The sequence below is a fragment of the Hesperophylax consimilis genome, chromosome 15, assembly GCF_061612785.1.
Source record: "Hesperophylax consimilis isolate HC1 chromosome 15, BYU_Hcon_1.0, whole genome shotgun sequence".
NCBI lineage: Eukaryota > Metazoa > Arthropoda > Insecta > Trichoptera > Limnephilidae > Hesperophylax > Hesperophylax consimilis.
The window spans coordinates 29,362,668-29,379,068 of NC_142850.1; the positions used below are offsets into that span (position 1 = coordinate 29,362,668).

Below are 16,401 nucleotides of genomic sequence, written 5' to 3' on the forward strand. Positions count from 1 at the left end.
TATTATTTGCATTCAATAAAGTTCAAAGTAATATTTTTAAATGACGGAAAAGTGAGAAAAAAAATGTGAAGTTTTTGCCGAATATTTATACATTAGACTTAATCACCATAACACGGGCATGTGCCTAGGTCGAAAAATCCTCAACGCATGTAACAAACAATACAATGAATAAAGAAACTTTAAAAAAATCAAGTCTCAAAATATGACAACTCCTCATAACAGTATTTTTTTAAATTTGATAAAACATTTTAGGATGGTGTATTTTTTTAATTATTATTCTGTTTGTTTGTGCTTGTTACTGACACACTGTTGATGTTGAAGAATTAGTTTATTAAATCCGTTTCTATTCACAGGTTGACTGTACCTGGTCAAGAGATGGCCGCCTTGGCTGACGGTTCCGACGAGCAAGGTTCCCGTTTCCGCCGCACCGGTTCAGAGCGCCTGCGCGACGGCGCCAAAGCCTTCCTCAGGAGGGTGGAGTCCATCAAGTCCAGGAGAAGGAAGAGACAAAACCGCGAAGGAGTCGTCATCTCCTCCCCGCAAGTCTTCGACGTCCTATCCATGCAGCAAAAGATGAAAGACCTCAACTGCATTGATATCTCTCCAACAGCAAACATACATTTCATTGACTTCCCTTCCCCGACTGCTTATCCGGCTTCCCCAATAAGATCACACCCCCCCTCTCCACTTTCCACAATGCCTCCTTCCCCCATGACTTCTACCGCCCCAACTTTCGCTGGACAATTGAAACTGAGTCCCACTCCATTTGGTGATGACAGTTCCAGTTATTGCTCTGATGCCAGTCAAAGTTCGGCACATAGATCTTCCTCCAGATCAAAGGTTGGAAGTCGAGCGAAGAAGCTGCTCCATAGGAACATCAGGCAGGATGACGCTGGAGCTCTTAGCGATTCAGAATGCCAGCCTTCTAGTTGGAGACAGCATTATTTCAAGGATGCAAATAGTAATAACACTAAGGTAAGAAATCTATTGACTCTGCCAATCCATCAAACCTGTACGCTTACTCACTTTATGTGAAGGCACTCTATTTGATTGATTTTATTACAAATATTTTATTGTTTGTAGGTGGTATTAGTGGAGCCCCCATCGCCCCCAGATGAGAGGGGAGCCTCCAATCTGCCATCGCCCCCCGCCTCTCCCCCACCCCGTGGTCGCTCAAGGAGTCCTGCAAAGCACGCTCATAGACCCGCCATGAGAGCTGGCTCACTCAACCTAAAGGATAGCTATAGGTTAGTTGTTGTTGATTACTCTTCACTCAAAGAAAAAGTGTCGACGGTTTCATGTTAAGTTATTATTTCATTAAAAATGTTATAACAGATTCATGTTACTTAAAAGTACCTTTTTTTCATCAGGTACAGAGATCGAAGTTTCAAGAGAGAAAAGTCAGCATCGCGCAGTGAACTCAGTGGTAGTCAAGAATCACAGCAGTCTCATGATGAGGCTGAAGATAAAGTGAAAACGGAAGTCACTCCTAAAACAAAGTATGAGCAATCCTTATTCCTCACATATTAATGCTTCTTCCTTGCTTTGATGCAATTCGCAGATTTTCTTTACCGTGTTTCTAATTTGAATGCTTTTTTTAGGGGTAATGTTCAACGGTGGCATTCATTCCAGAGGAGTTCCTCCTTGGGTAGTCGTCCGACATCCAATGTAACTGTGCCGCAACCTACTCCACCACAAGAAGGAGAAGAATTAGGTAAGTTCTTTATTCCTAAAGGTCCTTTTAGCCAATTATTAATTCTACCTGCGTTGTTAGTTGGTTTTATTTAAACCTACCAAGAATCATTTGGTTAATGCACTAGTATTTCGCTGTTTGTATTGTCATCAGTTATTAATATAATAATCACTTTATAGGTGTAAAGCCAATGGCAGCCATGTCTTGCGGTCAACTACAAGTGCTGAGGAAACTGGCACTGCTGAAATTGACAGCTTGTATGGAAAGATATTGCCCAACACACAGAACTGGATGGAACTGGGAGCTGCCAAAATTCATTAGGAAAATAAAAGCTCCCGACTATAAAGGTTTGATTTTAGTTTGACTACTATGGATAACTTAAGTTAACCTTAACTTGCCAAACCAATACATAATAACCAAAACCGTAACCTTATCCGAAATTGGTCCCTTTGAACATTGGTTGACTTACTAATACACTATAATCTCTGCAAGTTAAAGAATCCTGTATGTTTTGTTTCCAGATAAGACTGTATTTGGAGTGCCTCTACTTGTGTCACTTCAGCGCACTGGACATGCATTGCCAAAACCTATTCAAACTGCACTTAGATTCCTGAGAAACAATGCACTTGATCAGGTAAATACTACAATGTAATAACATGTTAGCAAACTTTATTCATAAGGAGTTAAATTTAAACAAACATGAACATAGTTTTTCAGTTACTTTGTAACTCAAAGGCAAGACTGGTACCAATAATGGTTTCTGTAATATGACACTACAGCGCGATCCACATGCAAGGTTCTCACAAAAATGGTTTTCACACTAGAAGTTTTATTTTTTCGGAGCTTTAAAACTGATGTTCCTAATTTGGGACTCACTTATAAGGCTTTCCCATATAAGTGTTATTTTTCAATTCCTTGTAAAAACCTTATAAGAGAGTTTCATTGCATTTATTATACTATTACCGACCAACTGTTTTACTATTTAGGATTTGCAATGTTTTTTCTTAGATTTTTACTGTTCTTATCAGTTTTTAGCTTATTTAATGAGTTCACAAGTCAGATTCCAATGATTAATTAATTCTGTAAATTTATACCCTTCGTAATATCTATCATTATTATTGGTTTCAATTTTCCTGAATGGGTTCACAATTTGATTTGACCTAGCTCAATCGCAGGAAATACATAATTACATTTTATGTAATACCTTCTTAGCCTTCAAGTGCCGATTATTCGGTGCACTTAGATTGCAGTAAAAACCTCACAGAGCAGATCTATCATTACGATCTTTGACTTACATATTAAAAGACAATTGTGAATCAACAGAATTCGAATTGGAAAGAAAATCCAAGAGACATTATTCTTACATTTATGACTTTTTACCAAAAAGACTATGCTTGGAATGTGTATTTGAAATAATTTCAGTTTAAACTCCTTCATCACCGATGCTAAATTTTCATCGTCCGCCAGCTGATTCTATTTTCTTAATAACTTACTTGGGTTTTGTAAATTGAACTGTATTAGCAGATAATGAGTTTACATATTTATAAAAAAAGTGTATAATCTACCAAGTATTTTCCCCAGGTAGGCAAACAAGATGTCAAATGATTGTACATATTGTCAAATCTAACTGTTTTATCTCAATTTTGTAGGTTGGAATATTCCGCAAGGCCGGGGTTAGATCACGCACCCTCCGGCTGCGCCAGCTGGCCGAGAGCGCTGGCAGCACAGGGGTGGGCAGCGGCTCGGGGTCGCCCCCGCCCCCTCCAGCCACACTGGCGCCGTATGATGAGCAGCAGGCGCATGACGTTGCCGACATGGTCAAGCAGTACTTCCGCGAGCTGCCTGATGCGCTACTCACCAATAAGCTGAGCGAGACATTTATCGCTATTTTCCAACGTGAGTAATTTTATTTTACTGAGTTATTATTTAGGTCATTGATAAACCATGTTCTTGTTGGTTTTCTTAAACTATTATAACTTTAAAATTACATAGGTATGAAGATGGCTGATAACAGTGACGGTCAAAAACAAAAAGTGGATAAAAGTTTTAATAAATCATTATAATGGAGTCTGCCACGAATTGTCAGTAGATATCAATAATAATTTTATTATTTTCAGATGTTCCGCCACCGATGAGAGAGGATGCCGTGATATGTGCTCTACTTTTACTTCCGGAAGAGCATCGAGAAGCCCTTCAAGTTGTCTTAGCATTCCTTCAACAGGTAAATTGACTCAGCTTTTTAATTACTATCCTAAATATTTTTGAACTTTAGATTAAAACTGTTTAAACTGCCATTGTCTCTTTTCTGAAAATGTGTATTCTTGGATTCAAGGTTGCTGATCATTCCGCCACAAACCAGATGACGGCCTCCAACCTGGCCGTGTGTCTTGCTCCAACCCTGTTGAGACTACACCACCATCAGCAGGGGCAGGGGAATAGCAACAAGGAGGGAAATAGCAACAGGTGAGAAATAAATTAATTCCATCGTTATACAGGGTGTAACAGCACATGCCTAAAGAATTTAACCAGCGATTCCTGAGCATATTTGGAGTAAAAAATGTAAATGTCATTTCGCCCTCTGATGATATTTTTTTTTCAATGACCAAAAATATATTTTTTATAATACATCGCAACCGGGTAGTTGGGTATAGCCTAACGGGACAAGCGAAATGCACTTCATCTCTTTCCAGCAGCACACGGATGAGACAGCGCATATCACGTGATCCCATTGTGACTTGTAGAAGTGTGATCAGTGGCGACATATGATAGAAAATGTATGCATTTTTTTTATTTGAAGAAAAACATCATCAGACAGCAAAAGGACATCTACATTCTTACTCCAAATTATACTTAGAAATCTTTGGTTAAAATCTTTCGGGTACTTGCTGTTACACCCTATACAATATTTGGACTAATTCCATACATCTTAAAAACTTGACGCGGAATGTTTTCAGAGCACCTTAAAAATCGTCACTATCTCAAAAAATACTAATGTTAAAAGATTCACTCTTGTGAATATTTGTTTTTTCTGACTGTTTTTCCTACAAATCTGACCATGAACTTTTCGACTCTGCCGTACATTAACCCTTGGAACCTTCTAAGACCCAAACAGTCCCAAATGCCGTGCGCGCATTATACTCTCCTAAGACCATATTTGTCCCAGAACGACCGCACATTATTAAAATGCATATATCTCTCTTCCTCTCATCTAAAAATTAATTATTTCTTTTATGTCAGAAAGAGAACGAAATAGTGCTTGTTATTGTCTTTGAAAAAATGGAAGCTTGTAGAAGGTTCGATCCGTGCAAATCAACAACGTCTCAAGGGTTAAAAGAAGAAAACTTACTATTTGCTTTTTATCTCCACAGATCTGCATCAGCTTCTCCCCGCAGACGTAGGGGGGGAGGTGCAGGAGTGGTGGGGGTGGCCACCCCAGACCCCCGGGAGCTGAACGAGAGCCGAGCAGCCCACGACTGCCTCTTATTACTGATCAAGAGACATCGGGAGCTGTTCACAGTGACGGCAGACACGCTACAGAGGTGCACCTTTAATAGCTTCGAAGAAAGCATTCCTGTAAGTTTACTACTTTAAAAAAAAATTATCATTTAACTATGGCAAAAGCAAAATGCATAAAATTATATGCACCTATCAAAATAGTAAAAAAAACCTAATTTTGAACAAGAATTGACTTTTGCTAGGGGTATAAAGGTGGCAGTGTTAAAAATGTTTCCATGATAACTCAATACAATGACAATTCACCACACATTTAAAAAGTTATAAAAATCCATTAAGAGCGATGAAAAAAACTAACCTAACCTTACTTAAGTAACATATTTAACCTAGTTTTAGTTTCATCAATTATCATGACTTCATATCACTTTTTAAAGATGCGTTGAATTGTCATTTTGATGAGTTATCCGGTCACTGTTAAAAGCATTGTATTTCAAGCATTTGACTGTTATTCTAATTTAGAATGCCTCTGTTTTCTTGTATGTTTCAACAGTAAAAACTTCATTATATGTGTAATCATTTATGTAAATACTATACAAATATACTATCAATTATTTACTTTGTTCAAGAAGTTTTATTACAAATAAGTAATGACTTTTGCAAACATGCCTCAAAATGTCAAAAAGAATTTACATTGTTTGTACTTGGATTGCTTTAATATTTGGTTCTCTTATTTATTTGTCCTACACATTTCTTAAAGATACTGTTTGCAAATATCTTTTAGATGAATTCCAATAAATTTTATAGAATTTTTATGTGACCCCCATGCCTGAAAAAAATAGAACTGATCCATTTCATTTTCAGTCATTAAGTAGCTTTGATGGCAAGTAGATAAGAGCAACAATTTTTAACAACAATCCAAATTTATAATTTTTTTCTGTCCTAGGTAACACTGGAGGAACTGGGATCAGAATTACAGCAAGATTGGCAAGGTTACCAGCAAGCCAGCACACAGGCCTTACTCAAAGAAGCCAGGGAAAAGTATGTTACTTTTCAAAATTATATATTTCTTTATCTTTTCACTTACAATATCATTTTTTACTTACACTTGTGTGAATTAGAATTAATAATACTTAACCACTCTTTTAATCCGTAGGTAGAAAACATAACCTTTCTTATTTCACAAATATTTTAGTCAAATCTGACTAAAATATCTTCTTTTCAATTTAATTATCTACCTATGTACATTCTAACAGAACATAATATTTCTACACTTAGTTAACTTAAGACATGATTTTTTCTTTGTTAGTTCATGAATTTGTTCTTACATATATCTATTTTCTAATCTTTTGCACATGTTTCTATATTAAATTGTTTTGGTACTTATAAGAATACTTTTTACTTTCTACTTTACTTAAACTGAACTAGTTTCGGGCACGGCACAACCAGATTTAATAAGGCTTTACGTATTTGCCTGAAAGATGACTCGATTAGTGTGTATAAAGTTTGTATTTTAAAAATTATTTCACCCCAATTTAATTTATCGAATAAGTACCTAAATTATACTATATCTTTAAGAACTGATTTAGAATTTTAACGATGTAGAATTTACTTATTTTAGTGATCTATTTCTAGTATGTATTTAGTATTTTTCTAATATTGTGTTGTTCATTGTTGCATAGAACAAGTGGGAGGGCAACCAAGAGGTGAGATTTCTTATAAAATGCCACGTTATTCTAAAACCTGGTAGCAATAGAACCCCTGTACATTTTTCAAATTACACATTTTTTCCTCCACACATAGAAAGTTACGATTTTAATTAGTTGCATTATGCATGTTCCTTCCTATGATAAAAACATGTAGAATGTATGTGTATGAAGTTAATATAAATTATCAAATAAAGATATGATTTTTATAAATTTTCCTTCATTACAATCTTTCAAAAGAGGCGTGTTAGTAAAACAAGGACGGCATTCTCCACTTCTTTTTTTTTTGAGTAAAACGCAATAAATGTTATTTTTTGTACTTTTCCCACACTATAATTATAAATTATAATTTTTGTTAATAAGTGTTTCAATAAGTTCAACTTATAAATTATATTTTATTGTGATTAATTCGTAAATTATTAAGTAAGTTTTAATGAATAGATAGAGATTGCCTCTTTTGTTGTGTAGAGATTGGATATTGGCGGTTTTGTTGCAAACACATGCGGATTTTGCCAGTATTGTTAGGAACTCAAAACTGCATTTTTTTTAAGGTTCACACTTTGTATGGGGTAGCAATGTTGAATATTATATTTCTAGATCTCTGATTGGCCCAAACAAATACTGCCGTTTTTGTACTGTAACCTGAAGGAAATTGCCGTTTATGTTGCGGAATAAATACAATAATTCAAAAATGTATAGGACACTGTAATTTTTGCTCCGAAACCTTTTGTCAGTGGTATTTTTGATTCTCTATCCATCGCCATATCTAACTAATTTTAGACCAATAATGGAGATTGCCGTCCTTTTAACACGCCTTAAATACACACATACAAACAACAGTTGGTATGAAATTAAAGAATTATCAAATAAACCAATACATTATGTACACTTTGTGAAAAAGAAATCAAAATTAAATATTACTTAATACTCTTAGGCCCAGTTAATACTCTCAGGCCCAGTTGCAGAAATTCACATGTGACAAAGTCATCAAATGGCCATTTAGTGCCATTTTGTTTTTTTTTTGACAGTTTAAAGGTTCCCATTAAATGCCGAGTAATAGTCTGTTTCAGATTGTGAACAAATTGTGATCAGCAGAAGAGACCAACTATTAGTTGCTAAGCTTGTCAGCTTGTTACAATTTGATAGAAAGCTGAAACACACCAAATACGCATTTAACAGGCACCTTTCAAATGTAAAAAAAAAAAACAAAATGGCACTGAATGGCCATTTGTGACAATGTTATATTTAAATATCTGCAAAACAACTAGGTCTCAGTGCATGAAGACAAAACGTGAATGTTTTCTTCTTCAGAAAATCACAAGTTAAAATTTAGAGTGAAACAGAATCTCTATTAAATTGGTTTATTTACTGTGTTTTTATTTATTTAATATTTTTTTTTATTTTTTTTTTTTTATTTAATATAGACATTAAGTTAGACCCAACTAATGAGTTGTACCTATTTCTTTTAGATCAAGGGGGTGGGTCAGTGTGAGCACCCACGAACCTCACGTGGAGCTGTGCTACCGCAAGGTGGGTGATGGTCACCCGCTGCGACTGTGGAGAGTCACAACTGAGGTGGAGGCACCACCCACTGAAGTTTTACACAGGTAACTACTCTTACTCTTATCGACTTTGAATTTATTGTTTTTCTCTCATAAATTCTCCAACCCCATTTAACTTTTTTAAATTCATGATATTATTTTGATGCTAGGCGCCCCTGAACGCGGCACTTTTTAAATCATAACTCACTCGTTTTTTGCAAAATTATGTTTTTGTAAATTGTAAAGTCTTACAAGAAAATGTGTTTCTAAATTTATATACCTATCCTATGTAGTTTACCCAGGATATCAACTTATTCAGAGAAATGTTTTTTTTCTCTCTGTTTTATAAAAAATAATGTAATGAAGATGTACAGAAATTCTTTTGAGATTTATTATATTTTCCAGCTAAACAATCTTTGCAATAAAAATAAGTCATATGAGGCTTTCCTGTAAATAAATACAGTACAATGGTTTTGAAAATGAACGACTTGGATTTTTGTGATTCACTTTTTCACGGAAAAAATAAACACATTTGCAAGTGACAAAACGACAAGCTATAATAATATTAAGATACATTATTTCCTTGCCAAGCGAATTAATAAGAAAATGTATGCTAGGAGCATTTTTTATGGTTCAAAATTCCATAAAATCGAGGCAAGTGCGATGAGCTATTAGGAAATCCACAGTGGATGTCTTGGCACACTAAGCCTTAGTTGTAACGAATGTGCTACAGACGTCTTGTATGAGAGAGTGAGCAAGGTTGTCTAGTCAAGATAATACATTGGGTTAATTAGTCTATTGACTTTTATTCCACCATCCCAATTTCCCAGAAAAATCTTAGTTGTAAAAGGTCATCATACAATAAGAAAGACATTACATTAATAAGGATGTTGGAGACACTGAATTAATTTATCTTTATATGTAGGTACATATAATTTGGAAACCGATAATATATGATCTTTTTGTTATAGGATACTACGAGAAAGACACATCTGGGACGACTCGCTGTTGAAATGGAGAGTGGTAGAAAGACTAAACGGACAAGCCGAAGTATTCCAGTACTTGACTGCTAGTATGGCCCCGTTGCAGGCCAAGGATTATTGTGTTCTCAGGTATATACCTATACATAACATATATTCATAACATTTTGTTATTGCTTTTATCTTTTGGTAATGGAATCTGCCACTCTTAAATAAATGAACTTTAATGAAAATTATTCCCTGTTTGGAGAAGTAAAGAATTTTATATAACCCCCCAAGTTTCTCACAAGTGACACACAGGGTATACTGAGAGGTTTAAAGTGAACTCACAGTCGTACAACTTTAGTGTACGCAGCCTTGTATAAGAGTTTCATAAATCTTTAATTGAAGTAGCTAAAATCTGAGTCTTTTAAAAATAATATTCAAGTAGTTTCCTAGATACTTACTTAATATCGGGGGGGAGCAATTCATATTTCCTACCGCCAGCTTTTTAAATCCTGACCTTAGCTTTCCTAACTCAGAAGCTCACGGACCCTGCTTTACATTATGTCTAATATTCTTCTGTTTCCGTAGATCGTGGCAGTCAGACTTACCTCGTGGGGGCTGCTGCGTGGTGGAGACATCGGTGTCCCACGCCGGAGCCCCCATCCTGCTGGGCGGCGTCAGGGCCGTGGTGTTGGCAAGCCGCTACCTCATAGAGCCCGCGGGGAAAGGGAGATCCAGGCTAATGCATCTAGCCAGGGTTGACACTAAGTAAGTAACGGTTTTCATTATATATTTGTTAAAACTTAACCTAACCATCCCAGTACGGCTCACGCACAGCCCTAGAAATATTAAAATATTATCGCTTTATACATATAAATATGAACAGATATCGATTTTCTAGGTCTTTCATGTGTTAGAAAGAGTAAAATAAGCCAGAAAAATCAATTTGCTTATTAGAATAAGCAATTTCTAGTCATGCTTTATAATTTAAGATAGCTGTTTCAGAGAATGTCATTCGTAAAGTCATACTTACTACAATCGCTGCTTTTCTATTAGTTAAGTTGTTCGTTGTCTTCCGGCACTCAATTTGATTCTTGGACTCATATAATGGTATTTTATTACAGGGGCAGAACACCAGAGTGGTACAACAAGAGCTATGGACACATGTGTGCGCTTTACTTGGCCAGAATCCGAGCTTCCTTCAAACACAACACAGATGGCCCCGAATCGAATGTATGATCTTTGCATATGCCCTAAGCATTCGTTTAGGGCAGCCAAACATATAAACATTTACCTAACCACAGTTGGTGCACGTGGATGAACGTTGTGGAACATGGTGGAATATACAAAGCATACAGTGTAGAATCCAATTTTAAAAACATTTGATCAGAATCATGGTTCAAAATTATCAAACAATTAATTACTGTGATCCATCAATGGCGACGATTGGTATTGAATTTATAAGTATGTGTATAATTATACCTGAAGGAATTATAATAAGGCTATATCCATCAATACACCATATCTATGTACATTATTATTTGTCAGATTTGGTGTACGTAAAAACCAAGTAATTATTAATAATCGGACTGTATTTAAAATAATATATTATTGTGTACTTATTAGAGATGTGGCCTTCATTGATAACATCACATTCATAATAAAAAAGAAAAAAATATATGTATCGCGAGTAACATAATCTAGTCTTAAAAATAAACAATTGAAATAGCCTAAGAACAAATTATTGGCACGTTTTATGAATATTCGTTATTCATAATATTATTTCTTGAAGTTTGTATAGTAACATTTTATTGCTAAGGAGACCTAATTTAATTTATAAACTTATTAATTATGTTACTTGATAGAGTTTATTTAATTAGAAAATAAATTATGTAACATTCTACATTAATGGAAAATAATATTTCAAGTCTACATGACAACACAGCTATCAATGGCAAAGTTTGTATAAATCTAGTTCGTTATATATTATGTATTCCTCCAAATAATAAATTTGGGTATTTAAATATCAAATAATTTATTTTGTGCGCAATATTAATGAAATGAGTCAAGTTGAAATGAAACTGAGTGAAAGAAAAATTTTATATTTCAGGTGATATATTGTACATAACTATTTAAAATGGACAAAATTTTAAACATATTCATTATTTTGCATATCAGATCTTTTTGTGTTCATCTTCATAATTAATTTGAAGGGCATCAAAATAAGTACAGACAAAATAAAAAGATTAAGGAATAGACTGAACTTGTGAAACCTCTTCATTGTATTGTTTTTTCAATTTTATTACTAAAATTGTTAGAATGGCGTGGTGTTGTGTAAGTATACAAATCTGCCATTGCAAGACAAGAGAAAACCTTTGGAGGTCTTCATCCGGCAGTAGATTGGTTATGGCTGATAGTAAGAACATATCATTATTACATTGGAAGTGGGTAAAAAAACATTGCATATTATGTTTTCTTGCATATCAAAAAAGTATCTCTTATATCGATGTAAAAGAATGGGTTACACATTTCTCTCTTCTAATTAAAATTATTATTATTTTGAAAGATCCGTTTAGTCAAGGGTTTTATCTACCTTTGTGAAAGAAATGTACTTACAATTATCTCTGGGTTTTGTAACGGTTGTTAACAGAAAAATGGATTAGTAAATAACTACATTGAAACGAGGATGTAATTGTAGGAACAGGGCCGGCTCTGTGCCAACGCGGTGCCTGGCGCTAGTAAAATTTTGACACTCCTTGTCAAAACCAATAGAAGCCAAGGTAGGTGACCACTGCAATGAATAATATTTGGATGATTTTTCTTCCTTTTGTGTAATGCCGTTTTTGAGAAAAAATATCTCAAAGGCCATGTTTTAGGAATGTTAAATGTTAGGTTTTATCAGCGCCTTGACAATTCGACCCCCTTCAAAGCCCGTATAGGGCCGGCCCTGCATAGGAAGGATGAAGGATGCATATTAAATCTCGCAATCGTAAGATTTTTTGCTCTGCAGTGAATTTAAGATATTATTGGATGTGCCGTCATCAATAACCGTAAATTCTAGAAGGCATATTTAAGTTCATTGCGTTGTGCATCAGAATTATATTCCGAGCTTCGTGAGAACAGACAAAATGTACGGATATTGAATAAGTGTATAAAGTGATTCTATTTTGGATAGAAGATTTTCAGGAGAATTATAAACTAGAAATGAGGTTTATTGTATTCATGTTTGAATGATATTATTTATAGAGAGAATATAACCCTCTTTGTCAAGATGAATGGGTTAATAAGAATAAATTGATGTAATGCGTAGAAAGAACCGTGTAAAAGTACTGATAATAATATACATGACTACTTTATAAAATGTTTTGTGCAAAAATATACATTTTGTAATCTATGCTGATTGTTTGACAATGTTAGAAGAGAAAGTATAAAATAATGTATTCCAAAGATTAGTTTATAATGAAATGTAAATAAATATATTTGACTAAATAGTATTGTTGTTAAAACATAAGTTAAGGCTTTTTAACGCCAGTGACTTTAAATTAAAGATTAATTAATTAATACATAATAATAAATTATATTATAAAGACCAATTTTTCATGTTACCATCCAACCAAGAAATTTGCTTTGTATGTAAATGCATTTATTTATCTAAGGGCATATTTTCCAAGTACCTAAATGTTAAGTTTCTTGTTTTAGTAAACTTTCATGACAATTTTCTTTTGTAGGAAGTTTAGTAGAAAGCTCTGCTTGTTGAGTGATTGATATTAACTCCAAAAGAATTATATATGTGGGACACAATTTTAATAATAGAAATTGTATGCAGATGTTGTCATAACCATAATGTTTAATATTATATTAATATGATATTATAATATATTTAATGTAACCTAATAGAATAATAATTCAATTCAAATTCAAAGCCAATACTTTCGATTAATATTTACACCCCTCACTAAATCCAAATAGCAATACATATTTATTATTAACATAAGAAAATCAAATAATTGTGTGAAATAAAAAAATTTCAATTACATATTTTCAAGCCAATTAAAAATATTTATTCCATGATAAAATAAACCGATTTTTAATAATATGATTGAACATACAATCAATAAAAAATAATTTGAATTCGGATAAATTCACAAAGCATATTTAAAAATTATATTTTATAATTTACTGTTATTATTATTTGTATATTAAAAATGAGGTCCAATCAATAATTATGTTTTCTGTATTTATTTATTTTGTGGAATAGGTTTGTTCTCTATATTTGTTATACTAACGGAACATACTGACCATTAGTTTTAATTTACTTTAATTCACTGACGGTTATCATTTTAATATAAAAAATTATATATTCGTAATTGTAGAACATTTTTGTGTAAATACGTTCTCAAAATTATTGAGGATTTACGTGTGTGTGAGAATAATTAGTATTTACATTGTGTATTTCTGTGTCCAAAAACTAGCTGCGAAACCTGCATCCATTACTCCATATTACATTACATGTGTAAGAATATTAATAGTTAAGGATATAAATATATAATTAAAGAATAGTACGGCATCACAGCAGAAGGCCGTGGAAGCATGTGTTGAGTATTTAAATACAATAATGAAAAAAGAGAATAACTAAAACTGAAAATATACATTAAATTATATTTATAAAAGTGTTTTTATTGATACATACCTAACATTTTTATTGATTCATGGCCTTCGTGGTTGAGGGGTAAAGCTTTCGACTAGCAAGCCAAAGGTCGAGGGTTCAAATCCCGGCATGCGCAAGTAAATTTAATTTGATTAATTTGTGTTGTTTCACAATTTATTCATTTAAAATAATATATAGTATACTTGCAGCACGTTCTAGTGGAAGATACTCTCAGTATCGCCCTGGTGTAAGACCACCATTCAGAACGTTACTTGAAATGGCTTTAGCCGTGTTTGGCCAGATCTGAATATCCAGGTAAATACCTGATGATAAATGATAAAGAGGAAGGTGGGGAAATCCCCACCTTCCTCTTTATCATTTCCTTCCTCTCCCCACAACCTACCCCAATTGGGGATGCCATAGTCTCACTGGCTCCAGATGGTTGGGAGCAGTTACGGACTTTGGTGCGGTATTCATATAACAACAAAAAACAAATAAATGAAAGGCTTAAATTAAAACAAACCCTTCATCCTATCCCAATTTTAAATAAACTGGCGTTAAGTTGGTTCCAAAGGGTGGTATTTATCAGAGCTGCAGTATATTGCAAATGGTGGCCATTTTGAAGCAGGCCCTTTCAAGCATTTTAATTCACATTTAAACATTGAAAAGCATTTATGGAATAATTTTTTCCAAGCGACGACCAGGAAGAACGTCCACCAGTACCAGTGGGGCAATTCGCCAACTTTTTGGCAATTCTTTGGTCATGGTCGCTTAATAGCTAATGTTGTTTAAAATTCTCTTGCGACCCTTTGCCTGTTCTTGGGAAACTATATTATTATTTTTTTAATGTAAGAGCGCCACTGCCTGTACAGTGTAAAGGCAGGAGTGCTATGTCGCCACCCGGTTGGGCAGCGTTGTGAAGCTGGTTAAGGTAGGGATTTATCAATGCGGGTCTTGAAGAGGCCTGGATTTATAAGGAGGAAATACAACTGCCGATAGCTGATTCCACATCCGAGTCGTCTCACAAAAACGAGTCGAAGAAGCAGTTCATTCTCATGAAGCCAACATCATCTGTGAAAGGGTGTTCCACTCGTGTAAGTAGAGTTTCATGGGAATCAAAGCTGCTAGCTCCTTAGAGCAGGCTCTTTTAAAATACCTGTAGAACAGACTCAGCATGCCCACATTGCATCTGTGCATTAAAGATGGAAATCAGTCTGTTAACAATGGATTGTCAACCAGACAGACCGCCCTCCTTTGGACAGAATCAAGTAGGTTTATCAAATATTGTGGGGCTCCAGCCCAGAGGTGGCTTGCAAATTCAATTTTTCGGGCATTCTTGAGGTTTATATAGGGTTAGCAGCTGGTTGAATTGTTGATTGATTGAAGAATCTGTTAGCCCTATACAAGACTCCCAGTTCCTTGGAAACCAGATTTACTCGGGCTTCTATAGAGCCTGGTACTTGAGCTGGTCCGGTATACTTACTCCAAGCATTTCAATGTAATCTTTATTGGAAGGGCGCTTACATCAAAATTGCACCAGATAGTCATTGATCTCCCTCTTTGCCGAAATCAGACATGCTTGGGTTTTAGATACATTGTCGCCTTACCCCAGGCACAAACCTGCTCGAGGTGGTGGTCAACACTTTGTTCTCAAGCTGTTCAGACCAAAGATATTAGAAGAACGAGATATGCTATGTTGGCCGCCGGACGGTAGGCGGAGTACTACCTAATTAGGGTACTTTGAATACTATCGGGACTTGTACGCACAGAAATCTGTTCTCTGTATTAGTGCGGATATCTTAGCGTAAGCGAAGGTGTGCAGTAGTATTGGTGAACAAAACCGGCGACACTGGGCAAAACAATTCCACACAGTATGAACTACTCATAGCACATCTCGTTCTTCTAATATCTTTGGTTCGGATATTATAAGTGATTCAAATTCTATTTTGCTGGCCTACCCTTGAAACAATTAAACTCAACTCCATTAACCCTGCTCTTGATCGTGCCATGACATGTACCTGGAACATTCCTCACTCCTTTCATTAATCAGCTAATAATAATAGAAGAAATCGTTCATTTATAATGATGGAAAAAAAAACCAATAACAAAAGCATAAAATTCTATGTAAATATATTTTTGTATTTTTTTTAAATAATTTCATTCATGTAAATAAAATCAAACAAAATACATTTTATGGACAGAGGTATAAATTGTCGGGTGTTGTAAAATAAAAAAAAATTATGTAATAGACATAGGGTGAAACATTCATCTGTGATGATATATATGTAGTAATAAAATAATGTATAAAACATTATTATACAGTCGATTTCGCTTAATTGGAACACCGGTTTATCGGGACAGCGGGATGTTTGGGCCAAAACCCAAGGAACAGAAACCA

At 34.6% G+C, this 16,401-nt stretch overlaps 1 protein-coding gene across 2 annotated transcripts in view; it reads left to right on the forward strand.

Annotated features, from left to right (window-relative positions):
• Positions 1-14,009, forward strand: part of cv-c (RhoGTPase activating protein) — a 605,856-nt gene extending 591,847 nt beyond the window's left edge. For both annotated transcript variants that reach the window (XM_089640430.1, XM_089640431.1), the window contains 15 exons: positions 354-975; positions 1,084-1,247; positions 1,371-1,499; positions 1,602-1,714; positions 1,873-2,040; positions 2,215-2,327; positions 3,343-3,589; positions 3,811-3,914; positions 4,026-4,156; positions 5,062-5,266; positions 6,090-6,184; positions 8,319-8,456; positions 9,362-9,502; positions 9,944-10,123; positions 10,480-14,009. In XM_089640430.1, the coding sequence (XP_089496556.1) occupies positions 354-975; positions 1,084-1,247; positions 1,371-1,499; positions 1,602-1,714; positions 1,873-2,040; positions 2,215-2,327; positions 3,343-3,589; positions 3,811-3,914; positions 4,026-4,156; positions 5,062-5,266; positions 6,090-6,184; positions 8,319-8,456; positions 9,362-9,502; positions 9,944-10,123; positions 10,480-10,594 (2,665 nt within the window). In that variant the 3' untranslated portion in view covers positions 10,595-14,009. The remainder of the gene's footprint in view (positions 1-353; positions 976-1,083; positions 1,248-1,370; positions 1,500-1,601; positions 1,715-1,872; positions 2,041-2,214; positions 2,328-3,342; positions 3,590-3,810; positions 3,915-4,025; positions 4,157-5,061; positions 5,267-6,089; positions 6,185-8,318; positions 8,457-9,361; positions 9,503-9,943; positions 10,124-10,479) is intronic.
• Positions 14,010-16,401: the final 2,392 nt, after the last annotated feature.